Source organism: Mus caroli, unplaced genomic scaffold, assembly GCF_978045245.1.
Source record: "Mus caroli unplaced genomic scaffold, Mus_caroli_1 scaffold_18, whole genome shotgun sequence".
Lineage (NCBI taxonomy): Eukaryota > Metazoa > Chordata > Mammalia > Rodentia > Muridae > Mus > Mus caroli.
The window spans coordinates 47,406,329-47,420,388 of record NW_028227273.1 but is presented as its reverse complement, the minus strand read 5'-3'; the positions used below and the strand labels follow the sequence as shown (position 1 = coordinate 47,420,388).

The 14,060-nt window shown below is 46.0% G+C and overlaps 1 protein-coding gene across 1 annotated transcript in view; it reads left to right on the top strand.

The window, feature by feature from the left end:
* The window catches only part of Trerf1 (transcriptional regulating factor 1), a 232,506-nt gene extending 222,883 nt beyond the window's left edge, over positions 1-9,623 (top strand). The window contains exons 17-18 of the mRNA XM_029471314.2: positions 1,411-1,622; positions 6,655-9,623. Coding sequence (XP_029327174.1) covers positions 1,411-1,622; positions 6,655-6,976 — 534 coding nt within the window. The 3' untranslated portion in view covers positions 6,977-9,623. The remainder of the gene's footprint in view (positions 1-1,410; positions 1,623-6,654) is intronic.
* The last annotated feature ends 4,437 nt before the right edge of the window (positions 9,624-14,060 follow it).

The following is a 14,060-nucleotide window of genomic DNA, read 5'->3' as shown; positions in this document are numbered from 1 at the left end:
CCAGCACTGGTTTTTGTTTAAAAGGCTTCCTGCAGACTAAGATGTGACTTTAAATGACAATGTTTCTTGGTGAATTTGTTCAGAAACTGGGTGCTTTTTCAATTCATTCTTTAGGGTACAATAAATGTTTGGTTTTTAATTTGGGGGATTAGGGTTCATTTTTTATTTGATTTCTTTTTTTTTTTTTTTTTTTTTTGCAGAGGACAGGAGTCATCTTTTACTTTGCCCAATCAGACATGCTCAGCAAGATAGACCTTCTTAGTGACTTTTTAAAAATCTCATCAAAGAACATGTGATTGATGGTTTATTCCATGCCTAGCAGTGAAGATTGGGTTCAGTAAATCAGAAATAGATTTTTTTTGTAATATAATAAAAAGGACCCATGAGCTGAACAAAGAGAGGCCACCTAAAGCCACTGTGGTGGAATAAAGGCTGTTGGTTTGGAGGGCTGTGGGCCATAGCCCAGTACTCCAGTGACTCTGGACAGAGGATAATTTGGTCCTGCAAGAACATTTTTGCTAGGACTGGGAAGGTGGGGCTGGCATCTGGTGGGTAGAGGCCACAGAAGCCTCTAATCACCTCCTGTGCACAGGACAGTCACCACCTGTCCAGTCCCATGTATCTACAGGGCTGAAGCCAAGAAACCCAGCTCTGTGGAAATATTTGAAAAGCCAGCCAGGCATGATGGCAGACCTGTACTCCCAGCACTTAGAGGAGGAAGGCAGGAGGATAAGGAATTCTGCTATACAGTAAGGTCTTCGAAGGCCAGCCTGGACTGCAGATTGGACTCTAACTCAAAGAAGTCATTGGTCTGCGAACTTCCAGCCAGGCCTAGTGATAGAGACTTGTAATTCTAGCACTCAGGAGATAGGCAGGAGAACTGCCTCATGTTTGAAACCATGCTTTAAACTACAAGAAAGCCTGGCTCTTTTGGCTTCTGTGGTGCACTTGGGTTGCAGATGTAGCTCAGAGCAAGAACATTCATCTAGCAAGCTTGAGGCCCAAGTTCTGTCCCTAGCATCACAGAAAGCAATGAGCTACTGAGGGGCCCTCTAACTCCTCGTTTTGCACTTAGAAAAAAAAAGTAAAATTAAAAAAAAAAAAAAAAAGTATTTGAGAACCGAGTGGTTTAACGGCCTCTGATATTTGCACCTGGCTTTGAGTTAAGAGTTTGTCCTTGGTACTAAGCCACATGGCCTTGCACTCTGGTTAGACCAGGGGAAAGAAGTTTTATCCGCACAGATTTCGTGGTTGGGGTGTCTAAGCTTTGCTTTCTGTGGCACACGCCCAGCGCTTGCTTGTGTGAGCCCTGTGCTGTTTCGTGTATCCCGTGTTTTGCCACCAAGTAACTAACAACCCTAATTTCCTTTTCAGGACTGTAGATGTCATGTCGCTCCCTTTCTTCCTCAGGTGTTCAGCTCCCGACAGGCACTGAACGGTCACGCCCGCATCCACGGCGGCACCAACCAGGTGGCTAAGACCCGAGGTGCCGTCCCCTCTGGGAAGCAGAAGCCGGGTGGCACCCAGAGTGGGTACTGCTCCGTGAAGAGTTCACCATCTCACAGTACCACCAGTGGAGAGACGGACCCCGCCACCATCTTCCCCTGCAAGGAGTGCGGCAAGTAGGTGCACTTGAGCCAGGGACCAAACCCAAGGTCAAAATGAATGATGGCTCCGTGGGGGGCTGTTTCTTCAGCTGACTCTCAGGACTCCCCTTGATACCACCCAGGGGATCTGCAGAGAGATCTTCTCACTCCCTCTATTCATGCCTCTGCCCACAGCAGACATCACTAATCAATTACCACATTCTCGAACATCACATCACATGAAAACGAGGTATCCTATCCTTTATATCATCATGATGCAAGCTGGCACATTCAGTTGATTAAAGCCCAGGCATAGGATAAAACCTGGTTTTTTGTCCCTGTCCCTTCAGATATAACTTAAAACAGCACCCAAAGGAGGAAGCCAACAGTAGGTGAGAAGGATAATAGCTCGCACAGAGGGTTTTTACTCCACCACACACTTCATGGGTGTGAATTCACTCAATCCCCACAGGGAAGAACTCCACCCAATGCAAGGCACCTTCGTGCGTAGTTTCCAAGTAAAGATTGTAAAGTCAGGTAAAATGACTTCTCCCAAGTCACACTGCCAGGAAAGCAAAGCTGATATTTAAACCTTGCTGCCGGATGTGGTGGCGCATGCCCTTAATCCCAGCACTTGGGAGGCAGAGGCAGGTTTCTGAGATCGAGGCCAGCCTGGTCTACAGAGTGAGTTCCAGGACAGCCAGGGCTACACAGAGAAACCCTGTCTTGAAAACAAACAAACAAAAAAGACAAAATCCTTGCTATGTCCAGATGTCGTCGGTGCCTGGCCTCCATGCTGCTCCGGCTTTCTGCTTCATTTTGCTTAGCTCCATTACAAAGAGCCTAACTAGTGGTAAAATACTTGGCTTGTCTATAGCTTCCTTCTCATTTAATCTGCCTAACCCCAAGGCTGCAGCATTATCACCTCCTGATAGCTGGGAGGGTCTTGTTGAGTTCCTCTCGATAGTCTCTAGTGTCTTGAGCACTTAAGGAAAGATACCTGGGGTGACACCTACCAGGTGGCTCTCTTAGTTCTGTGAGGCCAGTGGGGACTTCTGTTTGCACGTCCTCACAGAATATATGTCAGGTGGGCTAGAAAGATGTGTAAAAGTAACTTGTATTTGCCTGATATAATTGTCTCCAAGGCTTACTGCCTCAGTCTGCTAACCCAGGCCTGGTTCTGGAAGCTTCTAGCTTGTATGTTTTATCTATGCCTAGACTGTTTTCAGCCTCTGAGACTTAACTGCTGATTAAGCTCACCTTTTTTTGTTTTTTCAAACTCTAGGTGGGTGGTCGACTCAGTTCAAACTCTTCTCCAAGCTGACTGAATCACACTGTCTTCTCTCTCGGCCTCTGACTTTTTGCTTTGCTTGGCCTCCAGCTATCTGTGGCAGTACATTCTAATCTGACTCCTCATTCTTTGGCTCATTCTTTCTTCACCTGTGTCTAGCTTGTTCTCTCTCTGCAACCTCTCTCTATAACTGTCTGGTAAAACTTCTCCCTTCCTTCTTTTTCTCAGCACTGCTTTCTTAAGTAGCTTCCCTTTCCTCTTCTCATGAGACTTGGGCAGATTCTATTCTGTCAAGTCTTTTTATGATTCATCACTTTGTCTGCCACTCAGTTAGGTATCACTTTCAAACATGGGTGCTTCCTTCTACAAACCAACTTTACCTTCATTGTTTGGGATTAATGATGTGTGCTAAGGGCATGTCTGCATTCCGGCCAGAGGGATTAAAGGTGTGTGCTTAAGGGCTGAGCCACACCACAACTAGAAAGAAGTGTTTTTCAGTAAGTAACAATCTCAGGGTTCACAGTGTGATCAAATATCCTACAACAGAGATGTGTAGCTGTTCTTTGCGACTTTGTGAGTTCTTCTTTTTCTTACCCTTTATTCTCCCCCCACACACACACACACCTCTTTTATCCTCTACCACTAGATAGGAGAGAAAGAAGGATAGAGAAGAGAAAAAGATCCCTGAATATGATTCCTTTCTTTTAATTTCTGCTTTGAGCATGACTACTAACCAACCCCCCTGAATGACCACCAACCCCACCTCTCATTCATATACCCTCTGAAAAGTTCAGAAGCAATGTCAAAAACTGTCTGCAGCTGGCAAAACCACACCTCGGCTAGAGCACGAGACAAATCACAGTCAGCAGCTGCAGACAGTCCGAAGCAGCCCCACGCATGGGATTAAAAAGGAAAACATACTCTTATAATAGTTTTGTGTTTTTAAAAAAAGCCAAAATTCCAGAATTCTTACTAGAGGTGGCTTAGCAGTTGGGAACATCAGTTGCTCTTCCAGAGGACCTGGGTTTGCTTCTAGCACCCAAATGGTAACTAACAACCATTTGTAACTCCAATACCAGGAGATCTGATACCCTTTCTACCATCCACAGATGCTGCATGGAATTCCATGCAGGCAGGCACCTATTCATATAAAAGACAACAGCCAAATAAAAGAATAGTTGTTTAATAATATAATAATAATAATAATGATAATAATAATAATAATAATAATAATAATAAACCAGGCAACTCCACAGCATTCCGCAACGAGTGGGTTCTCCCCGGTTTTGCCTGAGACCATGTTAAATGGTGTTTCATACTCTTGATTCACTTACTGTTTACAGTAGCCCTGTGAGAGGATGGTGAGACAGCTCAACAGACAGAGCACTGGCTGCCACTTGTGGACAAGTCCAGATCCCACTCCGTGAAAGGAGACAACTGCCTTCAGAAAGTTCTCTCGTGGCCTCCATGTATACAGACCTCATGCCATGGGAGTGTGTTACACCCATGAAAGGCCTTCTCAGGCAAAAACTCCACAGGCTGAGGATCCCTAGTCTTAAAATCCAAAATTTGGTGAGCAGGCACTTGACACTGCAGATGAAAAGTTCTACACCGTGAAACTTTGTTTCACTCAAAACAGTGACTGGAAACCACACATGGGGCTGATGGGACAGGATCTCAAGTTCAAAGGCAGCCTGGGCTATCTTGCTAGAGCCTGTCTCAGATGATGGATGGATGGATGGATGGATGGATGGATGGATGGATGGATGGACAAACAGAGATTAAATGAATTATTTATTCTAGCTTATCCATATAAAAGACTCAAAACCCTGCTGTTTTATCCATAAGCTGTAAGCTGAGTCTGGGCAAGTTCTATGCATTCTCACCTTTATCCCAGCCACACCACACGCCCCTTGTTCCTCACTGTTTGAGTCTCGTCCAGGCGGCTCCTCCTCCCTCCGCCTGTCCTCAGGGTACTCTCCTGGACAGGTGCTCACGAGCCATCTGGTCTCCTGCAACCACCTTCCTTCTCTCTCCATCCTCTCTCTCCTTCTTTGTCTACCTCGTGGTCACTACCTGCAACCCCTAGCCTGGTAACTGAATACGTCTATTCTATACCGCTTGCCAGTAATTGTCTGTCGGCCACTTTAATTTAGCCAGTCAGAAAATATTAGCAATCAAAGTTTACACAACAGGAGAATATGCTCTCTGGACTGCAACCAGATCTTGGGGGACAGTATTTAGCATTTGAATACCAGAACAACCCCCAAGAGATGGATGGATGGATAGATGGATAGATGGATGGATGGATGGATGGAATACCAGAACAACCCCCAACTGATAGATGGATGGATGGATGGATGGACAGATGGATGGAATACCAGAACAACCCCCAACAGATGGATGGATGGATGGATGGATGGATGGATGGACAGATGGATGGAATACCAGAACAACCCCCAACAGATAGATGGATGGATGAAATGGAATGGAATGGAATGGAATGGAATGGAATGGAAGCAGGAGGACCCAATGTCTTCCCTTGGCTATATGGAGTTGAGGGCTAACCTGAGCTACAAGAGAGCCTGTCTTTTATATTCAGCCATGTGTTAAAAGTGGGTGTAAAGCAGCGAGCCGCATGCTCAGACTTGGGTCCTGTCTGCAGGAAGTCTCACTGTCTGTACAGATGTGTAGAATCTGATCGGTGTGGGCAAGAGAGCGCTTACCTGATATTTTATGTTTCCAATTGTCCTTCAAAAGCACACAGTGAGCGTTTTTCTTGTCTTGTCTTTATGTTTCTTGGGATCTTTTCTTTCTTTTTGATTTTATTTGTTCTTAGTGTGCATGTGTGCCCACGCACATGCCAGGAGATACGTGGGAGGCCAGGGGACAGTTCTGTAGAGTCAGTTCTCTTCCTCCATCCTTATGTGGGTCCAGAGAGACGGGGGAGAACGGAAGGTGGTCAGGCTTTCTCTCAGACCCTTTCCCAGCCCTTGCCTGCCCCTCTCCAGATCATTTCCTATTGAAATCCAAGTAAGACTTAATGAAAACTAGAAGCGTTTCCTGAGGTTTTCCAGATAGGAACAACACTGAACCAGTTCCATGGATTGCCTCTTTCAGCTACTCACATCCTGTTCATTTCCACATGTCCAGATAGAAGCCCTGTCAACCTGGAGAACTCAGGCTGGGTGTGTGGGTTGATTGGTTGTCTGATTGGTCGGTTAGCTTGGGAGAGTGACTAAAATGTATCTATGCTTTTCTTTCTCCATAAACACAGGCTTATATCTGGGCTGACTTTCCTGAAAATGGCCTAGGTAGCAGTCGGGTGGCGTGTGCAGACCATGCTCTCTGCCTCGCCGCCTCACTTTCCTGTCACATCCCAAACACACAGTTGTATGCCAGTGCCTAGAATAATAAACAGGCTGGACCCTTGATCTAGAGACTCTGGCATCCTTTTATCCCAGTGGTGGGGATGGAAGGAGGCCAAAGGAGAGGCAGGAGCTCCTGCTGGACAGTGGACAGACTGGACACCCTTTGCGGTCTCCATTAGCACAGGAAGGAAACAGGACACACCATCTGAGTTTTCCTGTCCCCATTCCTCTTCCTCATAGTGCTTAGAGAGATGACTGGTCACAGCAGGAAGAAGCCACCCCAGACCAGACCTGTATGCCACAGTCCCGAAGCACATGCAGGAACATGTGGGCAAGGGGCATCTGTATCTCTAGGAACCAAGGTCGGCCCAGAGGTTTTACAGGCTGCTCTCTCCCTCCTTTTCAGGGTCTTCTTTAAGATCAAAAGCCGGAATGCGCACATGAAAACCCACCGGCAGCAAGAGGAGCAGCAGAGGCAGAAGGCTCAGAAGGCAGCCTTCGCAGCAGAAATGGCAGCCACCATCGAGAGGACTACGGGGCCGGTGGGGGCGCCCGAGCTGCTGCCCCTGGACCAACTGAGTCTGATGAAGCCAGTCAAGGATGTGGACATCCTGGATGACGATGTGGTCCAGCAGTTAGGCGTCATGGACGAGGCCGAGGTGGTAGGCACGGATCTTCTTTTGGACGACCAAGATTCGGTTTTGCTTCAGGGTGATACAGAACTCTAAAGCCTCCCGTTCATCACCTAGAGACACAGAAGCCACGGCCTCCACCTCTGTCGCCCCTAGAACCTGGACTTCCTGCTCCTTTGGAAACCCTTTTAAACTACCTGTTTAAAAAGCGGTCCTTTTCTTCAGGTTAAGGGAGGGGGAAAAATCCACTTCTTTCTCTTTTACCTTCTTTTACATTGTTTTTGTTGGGGGTTGGGGGGAATAAAAAAAATTGGCACAACTATCTTTAAGAGGTGTCTCATCTGGGCTATGTTCTCACGAGGCTGCTTCCCTTGCGGTGAGCCTTCTCCTTCGTGTTGCTTTCAGATGTCAGCCACCCTGGATGCCTTTATCTCCAAACTTCTTGCTCTGTGTGTGTGTGTGTGTGTGTGTGTGTGTGTGTGTGTGTGTAGGTAGGTAGGTAGGTAGGTAGGTAGGTAGCAGGTTATCCCATTCATTCTGGGACTTTAGGCCATGTTTTCCCACAAAGAATTATTTTATTCTGTTCTGACCTGCAAGAGTTCTTGCTCTCAAATCAGAAGAATTTCTCTCTCTCTCTCTCTCTCTCTCTCTCTCTCTCTCTCTCTCTCCCCCTCCCCCTCTCTGTTTTAAACATGGTCCGTGGCCAGTGGAGTTCTGAACTTATTTTGCACCACTTGAACGTACTGTGAAACCTCTTTCACTCTTGACTTGCTCTAATGTGTGTGCTGGTCTGAGCTTTGCCTAGATGTTAGCTACAGAGAGATAGGGTTTTTCTTAACACATACAGATGGAAAGTGCTTTGAAAGCCAACACAAATGTGTCCAGACTCAAGTTTGCTACAGTGCTCGCATTCAAACAATGAATGTATTTGTTCCAAGTCACTTACCAAAGCGATTCCAGACTTCTCTAAGCTACATGGCTTTGCTCTGTCCCCGACAGCAGGGGGCGCCATTTGTACTTGAAGGCAATAAACCTGCAATCCCACAAAACTGTCATTGCCTAAGCTTTCCCTGTCAGTTAGGCTGACCCCCCTCCCACTGCTAGTGCACAGTCAGACTGGACCACTGCCCCTGGCACAGTGGGGCGCCTGTCAGCCTCCCTTCTGTGATCATGGCCTGTGGCCTCCAGGTGTCTTCAGGTCTTAACCCTCCTTGAGTAGACTAGCTCCCCAGCTCTGTGTAAGCATAGCTATCATGCCGGGCTCTGTGCTGGCCCGTGATCAGCGTGGCATTAGCGAGCAATCCTAGTGGAGGAGTAGGGTTGGACACCCTTCACATTGGATTCTACAAAACCATTTGGCACATACTCGGGGCCAGGGCACCGTGGCCCACCACAGCCCCCACTCAGGCAGTGGCTTCTGAGCCTCAGGAAAGCCACAAACAGGAGACTCTTTACCAAGATTCTTTTCCTGTCCGTCACTGTTTTTACAACTCTCTTGAGGTCCTTCCTAGGTGGGGTGGGGGGTATATTTTCCTCGCTGTTGTTTCAGAGGCTTGTCGTAGTAGCCTGTGTGAGATCTCAGCAGCGTTGCTTTAAGAACTCCCTGGGCATCTTGCATGAGCTTCCTTTAAAACCATTCCAGTGGCCTCTCCTCATCAGACCCCAAGGCCCTGTCTGTTGTGGCGTCTGCTTAGCTACAGAAAAGAGCAAATGCCCAGAGAGCTTGAGGAAGGAAGCTGGTGTCCTCCTCCTGCTTGGGGATTTGCCCAGTTTGAAACCTTAGAAACGAGCTGATCTGCCACCGCCGATATCCAAGGCACAGTTCATTTTGATTTGTCATGCAGAATAGCATAAGGAATATTTTGACTTGAAATAACCAAAGAACTCCTCCTTAATGAGACAGTTCAGATACCTGTGTTTGTATTTCCTATCAGCTTAAAGTTTAATTGACTTCCGATTAAAATATTGCACTTTTTTTTTTCCTGAAATGATTTTACCTGCATGTACGTGTTGTGTTTCAGCTGCCCCTCCTCCCAGGCCCCAAAGAACTTTTCTTCCTAATGGTTAATGTCTTCACACGGCTCCCACTGATGCGATGGTTTTTCAGTAATGGATTTAGATTTCCTTTGAGAAAGCCTGTATATAAAAAGTTAACAGATATATTTTATGGAAAAAAAAACCCATCTTATTTTCAAATATATTTAACTGCTGTTATATTTTATTAGAGGAAGGTTGTAAATATTTTCTAGGAGTTCTATTGTAAAGAAAAGTATTTTTGAAAAAAATTAATGTAATAAAAAGGAAAACGTTTTTACATAGTGGCTGTGCCTGCTTCCTGCTGTGCTTTGGTTCGGCCGTGTTCTCGGCCAGTGACTGCATGCCTTCAGATCAGGATGTGACTCAGATTTGCACTATTCTAAGTTAGCATCGTCGTTTCTAATATGCTTAACTGTACGTTTCCGGAATGCGGCTCCCTCCCTCTGCACCGGCAAGTGCTGTGTGGAGTCTACTCATGTATTTTTAATGCGTGTATTTTTAATAAGGATTTTATGTAACATTTTGGCAAAAAAAGAAAAAAGAAAAGAAAAGAGAAAAGGACAGTATTTTCTAGTGAATTTTATAATAACATTTTGCTAAAAAATGTTTCTTCCTAGATCAGTTTTTTGTTAAGGTGAATCAAACGTCTTATTTTCCAGGGGTTTTAAAAAAAAAAAGAAAAAAAAAGTTTGAAGCTGGAAAGCAACATTCTATTTAAACACCACATGTAACAAATGAATAAAGATGTTTTGTAGACCTGTCCTTTAGAGGTGCATTCCTTAAATTAAGATGATGATGATGGTGATGATGATGGTGATGATGATGGTGATGATCTGGGGCATCCTAGGCTGACTCCCATCCCAAAATGTCCTGTGTCATGCTGTTTTGGATTTGGTTTGTTGTTGTTGTTGTTGTTGTTGTTTGAATGATCACAAGACTTTTGCAGATGAGAACGGGAGAATATTAAGGACAGTCCAGCCAATCAGCCTTCTGAAAAACCGCTGGTTCCCACGGGTGGCCAGTCCTCCACTAGAAGTGTAATAGTCCAATACACTGTGGAGTCGGTGTTTCGTTAACTGTCCTGAAATAAACCGTCACCTTTATGGTTCTCTCTCAGTCCTTTCGACCTGGTGGCATGGTCAATGCTAACTCCGATATCTCACCTGTTCTGTGGACAGTGGGTTTAGACCTGCTGGTCAGATCCTATTGCCGTTAAAGTGTTCCTCCTTCCCCAGACTGTGCCACCCCAGAAGTCTCTGGTCCCAGCCCTTGGGAAGCAGAGACAGGCAGAGCTCTTAGACCTTAAGGCCCGCTGGTCTACAAAGCAAAGTCCAGGTCAGCCAGGGCTACACAGTGGGACCCTTCACCGCCCCCAACCCCAGCAAAAGAAATCTTACCGTAAGTCCTCCACAGCGGCTGTGTTGAGCCTGATTTATTTGCATTTTAATACGAATGTCTAAAATTTATTTGCACTTACTTTTTAGAAGTCACAAATAAATTTGGGAAGAAATTTGGAATTTTATGTTTTATACCATCTATCCTGAGTGAGGCTGTCTCCTTCCGCACCTTGATCATCTGACTTTGATTTTAATTGTTCCTTCAGGTCATCCTCTATCAACATAGCAACCCAAGATGCGGTGCACATACAGCCAGGGTTGTAAACTGAGTCAGCTTTTAGGGGCCACAATTCCAGACCCCTAAAAGGGGCACCACTGCACCCATTCAGTCAGTCCTTCATTCAGTCCTTCATTCATTCAGTCCTCATGAGCCACCCTACACTGTCAATACTGTAATGCACGTATTCAGTGACTGCTATGCCGAATGCTTCACTGAAGAACTGGATACTGAACAGGAGTAGATCGGGGCCTGGACTGCTTTGCCATCTAAAGAGCAAAATTTAGACCTTATTAATACCAAGAACATCTCCCCATACACCTCTGGGGTAATCTTTAATGCACAGCAGACTCTGCAGTCATCGGTTAAGGCCTCTCTGTTCCCCTAGGTCCACTCTATGGAAGGAAGCACGCATTCTTTTGAGAATGAAAGTCGAATCCTGAATTCTGCAAGTCTGTCTGTCCCAGGTACAGCCAGTCAGCTGAGAGGCACATTCTGGGAAACTGGATGGGTTTTTAATCAAAACATAATTCGGAAGGCGTTTTAAGAAACTGAACAATGTGGGCTGGAGAGATGGCTCAGTGGTTAAGAGCTCCGACTGCTCTTCTGAAGGTCTCAAGTTCAAATCCCAGCAACCACATGATGGCTCACAACCATCCGTAATGAGATCTGATGCCCTCTTCTGGGGTATCTGAAGACAGCTACAGTGTACTTACATATAATAAATAAATAAATTTTAAAAAAGAAAAAAAAAAGAAACTTAACAATGGCTGGGCAGTGGTGGTGCACACCTTTAATCCCAGCACTTGGGTGGCAGAAGCAGGTGGGTTTCTGAGTTCGAGGCCAGCCTGGTCTACAGAGTGAGTTCCAGGACAGCCAGGGCTACACAGAGAAACCCTGTCTTGAAAAACCAAAAAAGAAACAAAAACAAAAACTGAACAATACATCTCTAAGAGATGTGGAAGGGATCTGTGAATCACAAATACCTCTACATAAAAGAACTGTAAAAGAAGATTTGGGGGAAATGAAATTAATAATTCTTAACAAAAAAAAAAAAGCTATAGAGGGGTAAATTGCTTCCTTTATGCAAAGTCAGGCATGATGGTGCTTGCCTATGATCCCAGTGCCTGGGCAGTGGAAGCCTTAGGGTCAGGAGTTCAAGACCAACCTTGGCTACACAGCAAGTTCTAGGCCAGCTGAGCTACACAAGACTCTATCACAAAACAGATAGTAAAATGGCTCAGCAGACAGACAGATGCCAGGCCTGAGTTGGATCCTACAAAGTAGGAGGAGAGAACCAACTTCAGAGAGTAATACTCTGACCTCTACATGACACTCAGGACACACACAGTGAATACATACTTACACACGCATACACACGCACGCACACGCACACACACACACACACACGCATGCATCCATTAGAAGAGAAAACAAATCTTTTAAAGACGTCTCTCTTTAAAAACAACAACTGAAGCCAGGCCTGGTGACATATACGTTGATCCTAGCACTTGGGACACAGAGGCAGGAGGATCTCTGTGAGTTCAAGGTCAGTCTGGTGTACAAAGTGAGTTCTAAGAATCCGTACAGAATAGGATTCAACCTCGACTGACTTCTACCTGTTCTCTGGGCCTAATGCAGAGACCCGCTCCTCTCAGTGGGGTCAGATATTTGAAAGTTTCAGGCTGTGGGTAAAGGGGACCATGACAACAGGGTCAGAACATTGCTGGTGCCACACAGCGTGCTCCAAGGTTCTTGTCTATTCCTGGAGTTCCCAGACTCACCTGCTGCCTGAAGCCTAAAGAAACCAACAAGCAGAGACAGGAATCGGGTCTTTAAAGCCATGCTTCACTTAGAGAGCTGGCAAATGGAAGAGCCTGGGGGCTAACGGTCTAAAAAACTAAGCTAAGCTTCATCTCTTACCAGACCATATAGGAGGACATAGGCTGTCTGTCATGCGGAGGTCAGCCCTCCACCCCTACTTTGGGCAAGTGACCAGCCAGGTCTCTGAGACTTGGGGTGTCTATGCCTCTCTTGTTATCATCCTGGGCATTCCTTCCTCTTTCCATGGATCTTTGGCCCCAGACACTTCTCAAAACCCTGAGTGTAGAGCCCACCAAGATGACTCAAAGGTAAAGGAGACCTGAGTTTAATTCCCCAGGACCCACGTGGCAAAAGGAGAGAACCACTTCTAAATGTTTTCTGTCCTCTGATTTCCACACATACACATGAAATTAATAAATAAAATATGCTGGGGGCGGGGAAACAATCTAGTTAGTGTCTGCTGGTGTCACTAGGGCTGGGAGGAGGGCTTACTTCGGAACAAGTAAACCACGCCCACAGCGCATGTGGCCACGCCCATTGCGTATGTGCTAAGCTTAGAATGTCATGTATGTGCTGACTCCTTTTTGCAACATGAAGTACACATATTCTGTGTGTATGACACAGAATATGAAAGTAGCTGACCTCTATCACCCCAACTCTACTGCTGGCAAAAACCTGCCTTTTTTCCTTTAGAGTGTGTGCTGGATAGCTTTATGTCGACTTGACACAAGCTACCATTGTTACGGCTATTCCTGGTTGTCAACTTAACTACAATCCAGAAATGATGGAGGACACACCTGTGAGCCAGATATTGAGGCTGGAAGACACAGGCTTCTGACCCAGATCTTGACATGGAGATCTTGAGGTCTAGTGGCCATGAAAGCCTTAGGCCCTGGCAAGGTAGTACATGCCTTTGATCCCAAGAGACAGAGGCAAGCAGATTTCTGAGTCCAAGGCCAGCCTGGGACAGAGCAAGTTCCAAATAAAGAACAGCTTAGGTCCAGGCGTGGTGGTGCGCACACCTTTAATCTGGGCCAGATCTGCTGCTGGGGGCCTACATACAGACAACGGAAGAAGGAAGGCTCACTCTTCTCCTGCTTGCACTTTCTTGCCAGCACCGATGCTGGAACCTATTTCTTCAGGACCCCAGCTTATACAGAAGACCAGCTGAAATAACTAGCCCCGTGGGACTGAGCAGCTACTAGATTCTTGGACTTTCTATGCACACTTGCCCCTTGCTGGGTTAGATGGACAGCAGACTGTAAGTCATTACAATATATTCCCTTAATATAGAGAGGCATTCCATAAGTTCTGGGACTCTAAAGAACCCTAACTAACACAACTGTCATCTGAGAAGAGGGACCCTCAATTAAGAAAATGCCTCCATAAGATTAAGAAAAATAGCCTATCAGACACGTTCTTGATTAGTGAGCAATGGGGGCCCAGCCCATTGTGGGTGGGGCCACCCCTGTGCTGGTTAGTGGTCCTGGGTTCTATAAGAAAGCAGGCTGAAGAACAAGCCCGTAAGCTCGCATCCCATCAGGGCATCATAGCATCTGCATCAACTCCTACCTCCAGGTTCTTCCTGCTTGAGTTCCTGCCCTGACTTCCTTTGATGATGAACAGTAATATGCAAGTGTAAGCCAAATAAACTCTTTTTTCCCCCCAAAGTTGCTTTGATCATGGTAATAGAAATCTTAACTAA